Source organism: Hyla sarda, chromosome 4, assembly GCF_029499605.1.
Source record: "Hyla sarda isolate aHylSar1 chromosome 4, aHylSar1.hap1, whole genome shotgun sequence".
Taxonomy (NCBI): domain Eukaryota; kingdom Metazoa; phylum Chordata; class Amphibia; order Anura; family Hylidae; genus Hyla; species Hyla sarda.
Genome location: NC_079192.1, coordinates 159530819 through 159546484, shown reverse-complemented (window position 1 = coordinate 159546484; position 15666 = coordinate 159530819). Strand labels below are relative to the sequence as shown.

Below are 15666 nucleotides of genomic sequence, written 5' to 3'. Positions count from 1 at the left end.
GGCCCTTGACAGATTAACAGGTATTAAATGGTAAACTACTTAGATGTAGGTATGTGATATGCACGCAATAGGCCCAAAAACTCTGTATTTTTGTAAAACATCAGCCGGTGATTACTTTTGCCAGGACTTTTCCCAGTATCTAGACTTGTTACAGATTTGCAGATACAAAATAGTAGACTGCTTTGATGTAGGTATGTGGTATGCAGGTATGAGGGCAGACAAATCTACTACAGTCCGCTGAAAAAACGTATTTTTGCACATCAGCAGGACACAACAGTGCAGCACCACAAAAAAAAAAATAAAAATGGGGATTAAACCCTAAATTGCACTCTGTCACAGAGTGCTAAGAATGGTGTGAACTGGTTTTTATACCGTCTACAGACTAATATATGCAGCAGATTATTTCTTGTGGAAAAAATACACAGAATTGCCCTGAAAAATCTTTCCTGCCTCCTGTGATAAGGTTCATGAAGTTCAGGCAGCTTGTTGATATGTATGAGGCAACGAAAAGCTATCTGCCCCTCTGATAAAATGCTGAATGAAGTGACTGGGAGCTTAATGGCTGGCATCAAAATCCTTCTCAGTGACAATAAGCACTGCACTTCTCTCTGTCCACAATGCTGATGTAACTAGCAGTTGGCAGTGGAACGCTGCGGTACAATCAATTCAGCGTCTCTGTGTAACACACACAGACACGCAGTCCATCCTATCTCTGCAGTGTATATGGCATGAAATGAGCAGCTGAAAGATGGCTGCCGATTATATAGGGCTGTGACATCACAGGGGTCAGTGAATGCTGATAGGCTGCAACCCGCATGTGATTCAGGGTCATCCCGCCTACCTCCCTTCCCGCCTTCCCAGCATCCCCTGCCCCATGTAATGACATGTGGATCTGCCATTTTAGGTGTCCTGGAGCCTGGAACGCTGTAAAATGGAGTTTAATGAAGCGATTTGCGCGATAGAATTGCGGCGATATTCGCATTCGTTGCAAATCGAATAAATCATGAAATTCATAATGAATTCGGGTTCATCTGCTACAATTCGATCATCTCTAATCATTATGTCAGATGCCTGCTTTATGCAACCCAGGCAAAAATTATGGAATTGCCATTTTATTTACAGATCAAGTACAGAAAAAATAGTGAAGTGTAGATCTGCTTTGCTTTGATGTCTCCTGGCAGCTAACGGTGCTCACATGATTTGGTGGCTCGCAGGTAGTGGACAGTAGAATCTGCAGATCAGTGGTACACCTATGAGGATGCTAAGTACAAATATAACCAAGAATTAATGTATTTCTTACATTGGTCAGTATGCTTATTAAGCTGCCAATAGAGAAGAAGACTATACAGTTATTATGAATCCTAATAACAACATACTGTTCCCACTGTATTGTGCATGATGATCACCTTTTTAGTGTATATGGATGTGCAGGCTGCCAAGAAAAGACCACTGTTTGCTACTGCTTCTCCCTGGATGTACGCTAAAACACTGCTGTTTGTGCTTGGCTCTTTGTAAGTGCTATGTGTGTAAGAGCTTGGAACATGTACTTCCTGCCCTCACCTGCATTCTGACTCAGCATAGCTGTTGCTAGAGACAGAATACCATTAGTAACATGCAGTGGACCACAATTATACTACTAGGAGAGACGTATAGAAACCATAAGTTGAGTCATTTTTTCTACTTTTTTATTAATTTACCCAAGGTTATACTACCACTTATACATGGATGCACCTGTAAATAACTTCATAAAGAAGTATGCGCAGGTGTATTCTATTTGCATACCAGGGTTGGGAAACTATTCTCCTCATCTTAAAGCTTAACTAGAGTACTGTAATCTGTCCAATGATTTCTTCAGGGAAAGGCACACACTCAACTACATGGCTTACAGACAGACCCATATTTGACTAAAACTAAAAGTTCAGGTTGGCGTTGGTCTGTGACAAGACTCCAAACTGAAAAGGCAACCCCTTTATTGTTTTGAACCTGTTTATGCAAATATCCCTTTGAGAAGTGTAATTTCATAAATATTTCTCCCTTAATGAATATATTAAAGGTCATTTTAGTATCACTAAAACATAACAGTATATTGCTGTAAAAAGTATATAGCTAATTTTTTAACTAAAAGGTTTATAGAAAAATAAGTTTGAAATTCAAATAAAATGCAAACCTTTTGAAAATTTTAGATAACAATGGTAACAATGGTGGCACTATTGTTTTAGGTTTGGATATGTACACTTTATTTATTACCTTTTGTTCTGTTAAACTGAAAAAGGTGATGATGACCAAACTATTGCTAGTTCAGAAAATCTCTGGAGCATTTCAACAATACACCTCAGTTATGAGGCAATTAGTTTAGATTTCTATCTTGGAACAGTTGGATAGAGACGACTCCTGAAATGGTTCTTCGTGGTCTTTTTCGGATTGCTGTCTTGCAACGTCTGTCTCTGGTTTTTGTTACAGGTCTCCTGCTACACTACATCGTGAATGAAATATTGAAAAGCCTGAATGATATCAGGACTAAGCGACTGCAAGAAACTCTGGTAAATGTATGCCAGACTTTTCCTGAACTTGACTGCCTGAAAGTTATCAAGGCTGACAGAGAAGCTCTACTAAAAGCACAGTTGTACAATTTACAGTCCAAGAAGGAAAGGATATCTTTAACTGAAGAATATTATCTGAATATAACTCAAGACTGTGCAAAGTTTAGAACCACCAGAAAATATATTTATTTTGCGCTGAGTAAGGAAGAAGAAGAATTTCCCATTGCCTATTCTATGGTGATTCATGAGAATATTGAGATGTTTGAGAGACTTTTAAGAGCAATATATGCCCCTCAGAATATTTACTGCATTCATGTGGACAAAAAGTCTCCAGAGATCTTTAAGGAGTCAGTAAGAACCGTTGCCTCATGCTTCGATAATGTCTTTGTAGCCTCTAAGTTGGAGAAGGTAGTCTATTCTTCATGGTCTAGAGTACAAGCTGATCTCAACTGTATGGAGGATCTGCTGAAAAGCATTGTTAAGTGGAAGTATCTACTAAATACCTGTGGAACAGATTTTCCTCTTAAGACAAATTCTGAGATTGTGACAGCCCTTAAGTTATTAAATGGAAAAAATAATATGGAATCCATGAAAACCCCACAGGTCAAAATGGTAAGATGGCTTTTTCACCATGAAGTATTGACCTATGTCAGAAGAACCAATTTTCAGAAGAGTCCACCTCCCATCAATGTGCCAATGTTTTCTGGTGGTGCTTACATTGTCCTTTCTAGAGATTTTGTAAAACACATATTTGAAAGCCCAAATATACAAGAATTCATTAAGTGGGAAAAGGACACATACAGCCCGGATGAACATTTTTGGGCAACAGTTAACCGTATGCCTGAAGTCCCTGGTGCCATTCCTTATCATGAAAAATATGATGTTTCAGACCTGAATTCTATTTCAAGGGTGGTGAAATGGTCATATGAGGAAGGGGATGTGTACAAAGGTGCGTTATACCCCCCATGCACAGGAATCCATCGGCGTATGATTTGTATCTATGGATCTGGAGATTTGAATTGGTTGTTAAAACAACATCATCTCTTTGCCAACAAATTTGACCCAGCAGTGGATGATATAGCAATACAATGTCTGGAAAAGTATCTTAGGTATAAGGCTTTAGTTAGGAAAGATATATAAGGGTATATCACTACACAGAAGAGGAAAACATTTCTGCATTAAAAAGACAAAACCCATGTGTGCTTACAATAGTACCATAATAATAGACTGTGAAGAATGTTTTAAAGAAATTGGTAACTGACCCAATTTTATAAAGTTAGATACCTCTTTGTTAAAAAGGGTTTGTAAGCAGATCAAAAAATGTGTCCCCTGCAAAGCCCCCCCCCCCCCAGAGGGAGAGGTGCTCCATTGTAAGAGATGTAAGGATATATAAAATTGGCTTCCTAAACTGGATAACCCCTTTGTTTTCATATATCATATAATGCCTTAATAACATAGTAAGCCTATTGTTATACACAATGAAAAGAAAAAATGAAAATAACTGTAATAAAAAAATCTTTAATAAAAAGTGTATTATTATATTCCTCATGAACTACCAATTCAGAAGTAGCTAGCTTTTCATTGCACCAACTTTGCTTTGCACCATTCCTCTCTTATTTCTCCTTAGATTGCATGTAGCTATTGCTCTTTCCGTTGACAGTAGGTAACATAAGAAATAATAACATCCAACTGGCAAAGGAATAAGAAAGGAAGAATACATCATAGAGTTCTATGTATTCTACATGCTTTAGATTTGACAGGTCCTGTTTACAAAAGAGAGATATGACAGTATGATTTATTCTATAAATATTAGTTTACCAGTATAATATTGTCATAGCCTTTCATTAGTCTAAAATAACTGGGTGGCAAGTAATAGCCCTTCCAGTACAATGTCTACAGGTACGTTCCCCTCTTCTCTGAAATACTTTAAAGGGAAAGCTGATTGTAATGTAAAACTTCTGGAGTAGAAAATGCATTACTGTGTAAGGCTCTTTTCACACCACGTTTGTGACGCATGTTTTCCATATGTGTCTGGAAATCTTTCAACGCATACAAAAAATGTATACAGAACATTAACCCCATTCATATGACAGAGGCAAAAAAAAAAAGTGTCATTTTTGAATCTGTTAAAGCAAATTGTGTTGGGGTTCCTGTAAAAATGTTGTACTAAAATGGAAGTCTATGTAAGAGGGATGTCATATGTGGCATCCATCATAGCTTTCTGGCAGAGATACACATGGTGGAGTCCCCTGATGTATACCCTAAACATTGCAACAGATTTGCAGTTCAAAACTTAAAGGGATACTCTGGAGGGAAAATAATTCATATCAACTGGTGCCAGAATTTAAGTTAAACAGATTTATAAATTACTTCCATTAGAAAATCTTAATCCTTCCAGTACCTATCAGCTGCTGTATGATCCAGAGGAAGTTGTGTAGCTTTCTGTACTCTCTGCTGACACATCTGTCCATGTCAGAAAGGAGTAGGAGCAAATCCTTATAGCAAACCTCGCCTGCTCCAAACAGTTCTTGACACAGAGGTTGATCTGTATAACTTTCTGGCACCAGTTGATTTGGAGTACCCCTTTAAGGTTGAGCTGTAATTGCAGACATCTGGGGCAGACACATATGTGCAACCTGTGCAGCTGCCAAAGGGCCCAGTAGATAATAAAGGACATCACTCTAACCCTTGACTGACTGGGAACCTTTTAGATTTTTTTGTTTTAATTTCTCAACTTATTTTTCTATTGTTTTTGCATAATCAGTTGTAAATTTTAAAGGCATCCTTCATTTTCCCATAACATGTCATGTAAAAGCATAAGTAATTATTTGTTTGGTGAAATTAAAGTAAAATGCAATTCTGGAACTTTTTGATGGGTTTTGTTTTATTTTTTAGGTCATTTGCTGCGCTGTAAAACTGACATATTATTTTTATTATTCGAGTCAATCAGTTCAGGATTACATCTATCTCAAAGATGTAGAGTTTCTTCCCTATGTTTTACAACTTTTAAAACTTAAAAAGGTGAAAAAACTAATTGTTCTACGTTGCAATGTTGTGATTCATTTTTTTCTGTCAACGGAACTGTGTAAGGGCTAAATTTGAGCCAGCATTTGTAGTTCTTAGCAATATCACTTACATGTACAGTGCTCCCTCAACATATGATATTAATTGGTTCCAGGAGAACCATCATATGTTGAAACCATCATATGTCGAGTACATATGTCTATGTAAAAATGGTAATTGGTTCTGGGGCCTCGGAACCATTGTATGTTGAATACAGTGACCCCTCGACTTATGATGGCCTCGACATATGATCATTTCAACATATGATGGCCTCTCAGAGCCCATCGTATGTTGAAGGCAGCCTCGACATATGATGCTGCTGTGTGTCAGGGCCATCGTACAAACAGCTATCTGACAGCCCTGACAACTTCAGCAACTGACAGATAGTTGTTTAATGTGCCCCGTGTGCCCCGTTCTGCCTCCTGTTACTCACATGCTGTCCTGCTAACTCACGCAGGCTTCCACTGAGAGCTCCGTGTAAGCCCCCCCCCAGTGCCGCCATAGCCAATAGCCTGCAGCATCTTGCTGCAGGCATCCAATGAGCTGCTGGCTGCCCTCCCCTTCCTTTCCTATAGAGCTATAGTCGGCAGGATTGTAATGGAGGACATTCTGTCCCCCCTGAAGGTATTTAAAGAACCGTACAGTACTGTATGCGATGTCACACATCACATACAATACATATACACACTATACACCCCATACATCAATGTTTTCCTATCAGTGTGCCTCCAGCTGTTGCAAAACTATAACTCTCAGCATGCCCAGACAGTCAATGGCTGTACATGCATGCTGGAAGTTGTAGTTGTGCAACAGCTGGAGGCACCCTGGTTTGTTAAACACTCCCCATACACTCCACATACAATGGTCATCCCAGAACCAATTAGCAGTTTCCCATAGAGATATGTATTCAACATACAATGGTTCCGAGGCCCCAGAACCAATTACCATTTTTACATAGACATATGTACTCGACATATGATGGTTTCAACATATGATGGTTCTCCTGGAACCAATTAATATTATATGTTGAGGGACCACTGTACATATCTCTATGGGAAACTGCTAATTGGTTCTGGGATGACCATTGTATGTGGAGTGTATGGGGAGTGTTTAACAAACCAGGGTGCCTCCAGCTGTTGCACAACTACAACTCCCAGCATGCATGTACAGCCATTGACTGTCTGGGCATGCTGAGAGTTATAGTTTTGCAACAGCTGGAGGCACACTGATAGGAAAACATTGATGTATGGGGTGTATAGTGTGTATATGTATTGTATGTGATGTGTGACATCGCATACAGTACTGTACAGTTCTTTAAATACCTTCAGGGGAGACAGAATGTCCTCCATTACGATCCTGCCGACTACAGCTCTATAGGAAAGGAAGGGGAGGGCAGCCAGCAGCTCATTGGATGCCTGCAGCAAGATGCTGCAGGCTATTGGCTATGGCGGCACTGGGGGGGGGGGGGCTTACACGGAGCTCACAGTGGAAGCCTGCGTGAGTTAGCAGGACAGCATGTGAGTAACAGGAGGCAGAACGGGGCACACGGGGCACATTAAACAACTATCTGTCAGTTGCTGAAGTTGTCAGGGCTGTCAGATAGCTGTTTGTACGATGGCCCTGACACACAGCAGCATCATATGTCGAGGCTGCCTTCAACATACGATGGGCTCTGAGAGGCCATCATATGTTGAAATGATCATATGTTGAGGCCATCATAAGTCGAGGGGTCACTGTATATCAGACTTTTTTTATTTTTTTTATTCCATTTTTCCCAAAATTTTGATAAAAAATCTCCAAATTTGGAGTGTGATGTTTTATTTTTAGTTCATGCTGTTGACCGTATGGACCATTAGGACAATTACTCATACAGTGATACCTCATGTTTATTGGTTTTCATTTGGAAAATGTTTCCCATTTTGAGTAGAATTAGAAAAAAAAATTTTTGACAATTTTTTAGCCGCCCTAGGAGTCTGATTGCTCACATAGACCAATGCATGTAAATTACATAGGCTTATTAGATTTATGCTCTATTGGTACAGTCTGACAGTCTGACACCTGTTTGAAACCCCACAATTACATCATGGCTTTGCAGGTCGGACCACTTGACCAACAGAGTTTTGTCACACATCTGTTTAAGTGCTGTGATCACTATTATTCATGGCACTTAAACAGTTAAAAAATGGCATCAAAGTGATCTCTGATGTCCGTCATTAGCGGTGGACAGCCGCAGATAGGATGGAGTGAATTTGGCTCTCGAGCCTGCATCACTCTCACCCAACACCTAGCTGCCATACATGTATAGCAGTTGGGCATAAACAGATTAAAATAATCTATTTTCACTAGATAGGTTTCCCATTATGTTAAATCATTTGTAAACTCAGGACAGTATTATCGTAAGAACAAAAGGGGCAAATGAACTGGGGCCTCTGTCCCCCACTTCTTGGCAGGTCATCCCACATTTTTATATCATTATTGCTATCTTTGAAAAGTAGAATGAACTGATTTGCATAGATAGGAATCTAAAGTCTCACAGCTGTAATTATTTTTGTTAGAGCAGAAAAAAAAGTAAATTGTCTTAAAGGGGAACTTCACAGGATAGGGGATAAGATGTCTGATCGTGGGAGTCTGACTGCTGGGACCCCTACAAGCTTTGGCCCAGTACCCTGTTTAGAATGGTGGCAGGGCAAGGCTTCAAAGCACCTGTGGACAGCACACCCCCTCTATTCATGTCTGTGAGAGAGACGGAGATACAGCGTACGTGTATTTCTGGATCTCCCATAGAGATATATGAGGGTGCATGTTGACCACAGCTTCGGGCTGTGGTTGACTGTAATCGAGCACAAAGCGGATGTGTAAATCTTCCATAGTCCTTGTTGTTTACTAGACATAAATTACTGTTGAATGATTGTATTGTATGAATCTACAATATCCTGCCAACAGGGGTCAGAAAAGGTCCGTTCTTCGATATTGGTTATCAATATATCACACCAGGGTTAAGTGTTATGATGATCCAATCTCCCATTCCATATAACAAGGATACAGTTGAAAATAATCGCGCACCACAGGGTACAAGGAGAACCTGTTCAGTCCCTGTCCCACTGTATGATACCTTTGTGACACCATCATATAATGATATAATCATGTTGCCTGTGTTGCTCTGCAGAAACCTGGCCATATGAGGTCCAGCCTTTACTGTGTTGCAGCAGTTGGCTGACTAAATGGAAATGTCTGCCGATGAGTATTCTGTACACAATTGGGCACTTTTTATTCAGGGGACATTTTGTGGGGTCAATTTTTATTCACAGAACAAGTCATGAGCAAGTTTCTTATTCTGGGAATACAGCGTGAGGCATTTTAACTAGAAACACATTGGGAAGCATGTTCATATTCAGGAGTACAGTGAAGGGCATGTTTTTTATTCATTGGATACAGTATAGGGGCATTCAATGTAGGGGGAAAAATGCGGGGCATTATTGTATTCAGTGGTCACAGTATGGGGAATTTTTTTTTTTAATAGTGGGCACTATATATAAGGAAATAATGCCCTATCAGGGCATACAGCTTTGCATAATTTATAGGAAGCTACTGTTGTATACAATAATATTTTTTAGATTTTACACTAAAATTTAATGTGTATGGAATATTGTAAGTTTTGTATTTAGTTAAAGAGGTAACATGAAGGCATTATATGTGTAATATATCCAATGCCTGCCATATTTTATCCAAGTCATATGTAATCTGGCTGAAAGACCTTTATATGCTTTATAATAGGAGGTATAATAGTGTGATGTCCCAGTACAGGTACATGGTACTGTACTACCTGTAGGCCCTGTCAGGTTGAGTCCCTCAGTGACCGGGGGCTCCCCTGCAGGGACTCCTCTTGTTCTCTGGTTAATTTATTAAATGTGGTGTGTGTATCTTTAAGAGCATAAACAGGATCCTTATGTCTATATATTATACAGGACCTTTGGAGGACTCAAAGACCTGTGAGTAAGCCTGTCACATGTTATGTTATGCAGTTATATGATTTGTTACAACCTGTACTCCCAGAGAGCACCAGCTTTAACCCCTTAAGGACTCAGCCCATTTTGGCCTTAAGGACTCAGACAATTTAATTTTTACGTTTTCATTTTTTCCTCCTCGCCTTCTAAAAATCATAACTCTTTTATATTTTCATCCACAGACTAGTATGAGGGCTTGTTTTTTGCGCAACCAGTTGTCCTTTGTAATGACCTCACTCATTATATCATAAAATGTATGGCGCAACCAAAAAACACAATTTTTGTGGGGAAATTAAAACGAAAAACGCAATTTTGCTAATTTTGGAAGGTTTCGTTTTCACGCCGTACAATTTATGGTAAAAATGACGTGTGTTCTTTATTCTGAGGGTCAATACTATTAAAATGATACCCATTATTACATACTTTTATATTATTGTTGCGCTTAAAAAAAATCACAAACTTTTTAACCAAATTAGTACGTTTATTGGGGGGCATTTACTAATCTTTTACTATGTAGTCTGGTTTTTACCCTGTTTTTTTCTACTTCATTTTTGACTATGTGCGACAAATTTACTAAATTGCTGCACGGCATTAATAAATTTGGCACACATAGGCAAAAGTGGGAAATTTACTTCATGTAGTAGAAAAAATAGTCTGTTCCTTTTTCCTGCTGTCTGAATAGGTTTGGCTGCTAGGTTTCCTTCTGGATCTTTTGTTTTTGAGTTTTTTTTTAGCTTTTTCACCACATCTAAATAATTCAATAACTACAGTGGTCCCTCAAGTTACAATATTAATTGGTTCCAGGAAAACCATTGTAAGTTGAAACCATTGTATGTTGAGACCATAACTCTATGGAAACGTGGTAATTGGTTCTAAAGGCACCAAAATGTCATCCAAAATAGGAAAAAGTGACAAAGAAAAATAAGCAAATCCTTACATATAAAAGTAATAAAGATCTGCTGGGAGCTGTAAATTACTGTCTATGTCAGTGTTTCCCAAGCAGGGAGCCTCCAGCTGTTGCAAAACTATAACTCCCAGCATGCCTGGACAGCCAAAGGCTGTCCGGGCATGCTGGGAGTTGTAGTTTTGCAAAAGATGGGGCCACCCTGCTTGGGAAACACTGTCTATGTAGAGGACAGGAGCTTCTTCAGGGGTCCTGTACAGTACAGGCAATGTCCCAAACAAGTAATGGAGTCGCCCTCACCTGGTGTCCAAAAGAGCAGCTAACCCTGATACAGGTAAAGTGTACAGAACATGTAATACCAGACACCAGTCAGTGCATACACTTCAGTAATACAGGGGTTTTACCAGTGAATGCCCATTTTGATTGGTTGGTTCTTCCAGCCATTGACACGTTTTACAGATCTGGACTGTCTGTAGCATTGTATGTTGAGTCTGGTTTCAACTTACGATGGTCCAGAAAAGACCATTGTATGTTGAAACTATTGTATGTTGAGGCCATTGTAAGTTGAGGGATCACTGTAAATTGTAGTTATGGCTCAGAAGTGGTAAACGGCGTTTAGTGTGTGTGTTTATTACATTTTTTTAACACAGTTTTTTTCTCCCTAAATGTACTTACACTTTTTTTTTTTTTGGTTACTTCTTCTACAGATCTGTGTATCCTGTGGACTCCTTCGGATTCGGTGGACTACTTCGATGACCAGCGTTTTTCTTTGCTTGATGTTAATAAAATGGTTAACGAGGGCTTGTGGGGGAGTGTTTTTTGTAATAAATTTTTTTTTAAACCTGTTGTGTTTTATTTTTATTTTACTTTACTAGACAGGCTTAGTAGTGGAAGCTGTCTTATAGACTGAGTCCATTACTAAGCCGGGCTTAGCGTTAGCCACAAAAACAGCTAGCGCTAACCCCCAATTATTACCCCGGTACCCAACACCACAGGGGTGCCGGGAAGAGCCGGTACCAACAGGCCCGGAGCACCAAAAATGGCGCTCCTGGGCCTAGGCGGTAACAGGCTGGCGTTATTTAGGTTGGGGAGGGCCAGTAACAATGGTCCTCGCCCACCCTGGGAACGTCAGGCTGTTACTGTTTGGTTGGTATTTGGTTGAGAATAAAAATAGGGGGACCCTATGCGTTTTTTTAATATATTTAATTATTTATTTAAAAAAAACAAACGCATAGGGTCCCCCCTATTTTCATTCTCAGCCAAATACCAACCAAACAGTAACAGCCTGACGTTCCCAGGGTGGGCGAGGACCATTGTTACTGGCCCTCCCCAGCCTAAATAACGCCAGCCTTTTACCGCTTAGGCCCAGGAGCGCCATTTTTGCCGCTCCGGGCCTGTTGGTACCGGCTCTTCCCGGCACCCCTGTGGCGTTGGGTACCAGGGTAATAATAGGGGGTTAGCGCTAGCTGTTTTTGTGGCTAGCGCTAAGCCCAGGTTAGTAATGGACTCTGTCTATAAGACAGCTTCCACTACTAAGCCTGTCTAGTAAAGTAAGAAAAAAACACAACAGGTTTTAAAAAATTTTTATTACAAAAAACACTCCCCCACAAGCCCTCGTTAACCATTTTATTAAAATCAAACAAAGAAAAACGCTGGTCGTCGAAGTAGTCCACCGAATCCGAAGGAGTCCACAGGATACACGGATCTGAAATGAGAAGAAAACAAAAAAAATGGGTTAGTACATTTATTATCACCTGCTCACACATCTCCCGCCCCGCATGACTACAACTGCCAGCATGCCCTTACAGTAAGGACATGCTGGGAGTTGTAGTTGTGTGGTGCAGGAGATGTGTGGGCAAGTGACAAGCTTGTCCCCTGCCCCCAGCTGCAGGACTACAACTCCCAGCATGCCCTTACAGTAAGGTGGGGCGGAGGCCGGGCACAGTGTTTCCCAACCTGGGACTTGTAGTTTTGCAACATCTGGAGGCACCCTGGTTGGGAAACACTGTTTTAGGCCAGTGTTTCCCAACCAGGGTGCCTCCAGATGTTGCAAAACTACAAGCCCCAGCATGCCTGGACAGTCAAAGGCTGTCTAGGCATGCTGGGAGTTGTAGTTTTGCAACATCTGGAGGCAACCTGGCTGGGAAACACTGGCCTAAAACAGTGTTTCCCAACCAAGGTGCCTCCAGATGTTGCAAAACTACAAGTCCCAGCATGCCTGGACAGTCAAAGGCTGTCTAGGCATGCTGGGAGTTGTAGTTTTGCAACATCTGGAGGCAACCTGGCTGGGAAACACTGGCCTAAAACAGTGTTTCCCAACCAGGGTGCCTCCAGATGTTGCAAAACTACAAGCCCCAGCATGCCTGGACAGTCAAAGGCTGTCTAGGCATGCTGGGAGTTGTAGTTCTGCAACATCTGGAGGCAACCTGGCTGGGAAACACTGGCCTAAAACAGTGTTTCCCAACCAGGGTGCCTCCAGATGTTGCAAAACTACAAGCCCCAGCATGCCTGGACAGTCAAAGGCTGTCTAGGCATGCTAGGAGTTGTAGTTTTGCAACATCTGGAGGCAACCTGGCTGGGAAACACTGGCCTAAAACAGTGTTTCCCAACCAGGGTGCCTCCAGATGTTGCAAAACTACAAGCCCCAGCATGCCTGGACAGTCAAAGGCTGTCTAGGCATGCTGGGAGTTGTAGTTTTGCAACATCTGGAGGCAACCTGGCTGGGAAACACTGGCCTAAAACAGTGTTTCCCAACCAGGGTGCCTCCAGATGTTGCAAAACTACAAGTCCCAGCATGCCTGGACAGTCAAAGGCTGTCTAGGCATGCTAGGAGTTGTAGTTTTGCAACATCTGGAGGCAACCTGGCTGGGAAACACTGGCCTAAAACAGTGTTTCCCAACCAGGGTGCCTCCAGATGTTGCAAAACTACAAGCCCCAGCATGCCTGGACAGTCAAAGGCTGTCTAGGCATGCTGGGAGTTGTAGTTTTGCAACATCTGGAGGCAACCTGGCTGGGAAACACTGGCCTAAAACAGTGTTTCCCAACCAAGGTGCCTCCAGATGTTGCAAAACTACAAGTCCCAGCATGCCTGGACAGTCAAAGGCTGTCTAGGCATGCTGGGAGTTGTAGTTTTGCAACATCTGGAGGCAACCTGGCTGGGAAACACTGGCCTAAAACTGTTTCCCAACCAGGGTGCCTACAGATGTTGCAAAACTACAAGTCCGAGCATGCCTGGACAGTCAAAGGCTGTCTAGGCATGCTGGGAGTTGTAGTTTTGCAACATCTGGAGGCAACCTGGCTGGGAAACACTGGCCTAAAACAGTGTTTCCCAACCAGGGTGCCTCCAGATGTTGCAAAACTACAAGCCCCAGCATGCCTGGACAGTCAAAGGCTGTCCAGGCATGCTGGGAGTTGTAGTCTTGCAACATCTGGAGGCACCCTGGTTGGGAAACACTGGCCTAAAACAGTGTTTCCCAACCAGGGTGCCTCCAGATGTTGCAAGACTACAACTCCCAGCATGCCTAGACAGCCTTTGGCTGTCCAGGCATGCTGGGAGTTGTAGTCTTGCAACATCTGGAGGCACCCTGGTTGGGAAACACTGTTTTAGGCCAGTGTTTCCCAACTGTTTTAGGCCAGTGTTTCCCAACTAGGGTGCCTCCAGCTGTTGCTAAACTTCAACTCCCAGCATGCCCGGACAGCCAAAGGCTGTCCAGGCATGCTGGGAGTTGTAGTCTTGCAACAACTGGAGGCACCCTGGTTGGGAAGCCTGCGCAACTTACCGGCTTCCGTAGGATCCAGCGCTGCACGACACTGCCGCGCGACACTGCCGCGCGACAGTGCCGCGCGACGATCTCCGACAGCGATCGTCGCTGGAGCCTCGGAAGGGTAAGTGAACTTCTTCGCCGGTCCCCTTCAGCTGTTTAGTTTTGCAACAGCTGGAGGACTACAGTTTACAGACCACAAACCAGTGGTCTGCAAACTGTGGCCCTCCAGCTGTTGCAAAACTACAACTCCCAGCATGCCTGGACAGCCAATGGCTGTCCAGGCATGCTGGGAGTTATAGTCTTGCAACATCTGGAGGCACCCTGTTTGGGAAACACTGTTTTAGGCCAGTGTTTCCCAACAAGGGTGCCTCCAGCTGTTGCAAAACTACAACTCCCAGCATGCCCGGACAGCCAAAGGGTGTCCAGGCATGCTGGGAGTTGTAGTCTTGCAACATTTGGAGGCACCCTGGTTGGGAAGCTTGCGCAACTTACCGGCTTCCGTAGGATCCAGCGCTGCACGACACTGCCGCGCAACAGTGCCGCGCGACGATCTCCGTCAGCGATCGTCGCTGGAGCCTCGGAAGGGTAAGTGAACTTCTTCGCCGGTCCCCTTCAGCTGTTTAGTTTTGCAACAGCTGGAGGACTACAAATTACAGACCACACACCAGTGGTCTGCAAACTGTGGCCCTCCAGCTGTTGCAAAACTACAACACCCAGCATGCCCTGACAGCCAAAGCCTATGACTCTCAGGGCAGGAGCCCGGGCTGACATTACAGTGCAGCCGCCCGGGCTCCTCATACGGTCTCCCCGCTACCCCCCTTGTCTCCCGCCCGGGCTCCTCATACGGCCTCCCCGCTACCCCCCCCCTCCCCTGGTCTCCCGCCCGCGCCGCTCAGCTTCCGCTGCTATAAGACTACAACTCCCAGCGTGTCCTCACTGTAAGGCCATGCTGTTGTGTGGCGCTGGCAGGTGAGAGGGGGGGGGGGTGTAAATCACTGCAGTGTCCCGGTAGCGCAGTGAGGGTAGCGGGGAGAAAGTATGTCGGAGCCCGGGCGGCAGTAGCTTTTCCTGCTCCATGTTGGAGCTGGAGTAAATTTAGTCAATTTTTATGGCCGTTGCGACAGTTTATTGCGCAACTGCGACTGTCTCAGTTAATAAATTCCTGACCACTGCAAGTAAAAAGTGAAAACTTGCGTAAATTAAGCGGGAATTTTTTTTTTGACTTTCTAGCTCTTGCTAGGGAAAGTCGCACAATTTATAGGGTAGGCGCAATTGCGACAATTTTGCGCCAAAAATAGTCAGAAAAAAATCACTAAACCCCTTAGTAAATGCCCCCCATAATCCCTTTATTTTGATGACCTATAACTTTTTTATTTTTCCGTATAAGCGGC

The 15666-nt window shown here is 42.7% G+C and overlaps 1 protein-coding gene across 1 annotated transcript; it reads left to right on the top strand.

The window, feature by feature from the left end:
* Window positions 1–2396: 2396 nt before the first annotated feature.
* On the top strand, window positions 2397–3680 carry LOC130367403 (beta-1,3-galactosyl-O-glycosyl-glycoprotein beta-1,6-N-acetylglucosaminyltransferase 3-like). Its single transcript, XM_056569822.1, has one exon. It carries the CDS (start codon window positions 2397–2399, stop codon window positions 3678–3680), a length of 1284 nt encoding a protein of 427 aa, XP_056425797.1.
* The last annotated feature ends 11986 nt before the right edge of the window (window positions 3681–15666 follow it).

What these genes read in the sequence shown, in the direction of transcription:
- LOC130367403 (XM_056569822.1), top strand. Translation starts at nt 2,397, where the DNA reads ATGGTTCTTCGTGGTCTTTTTCGGATTGCTGTCTTGCAACGTCTGTCT.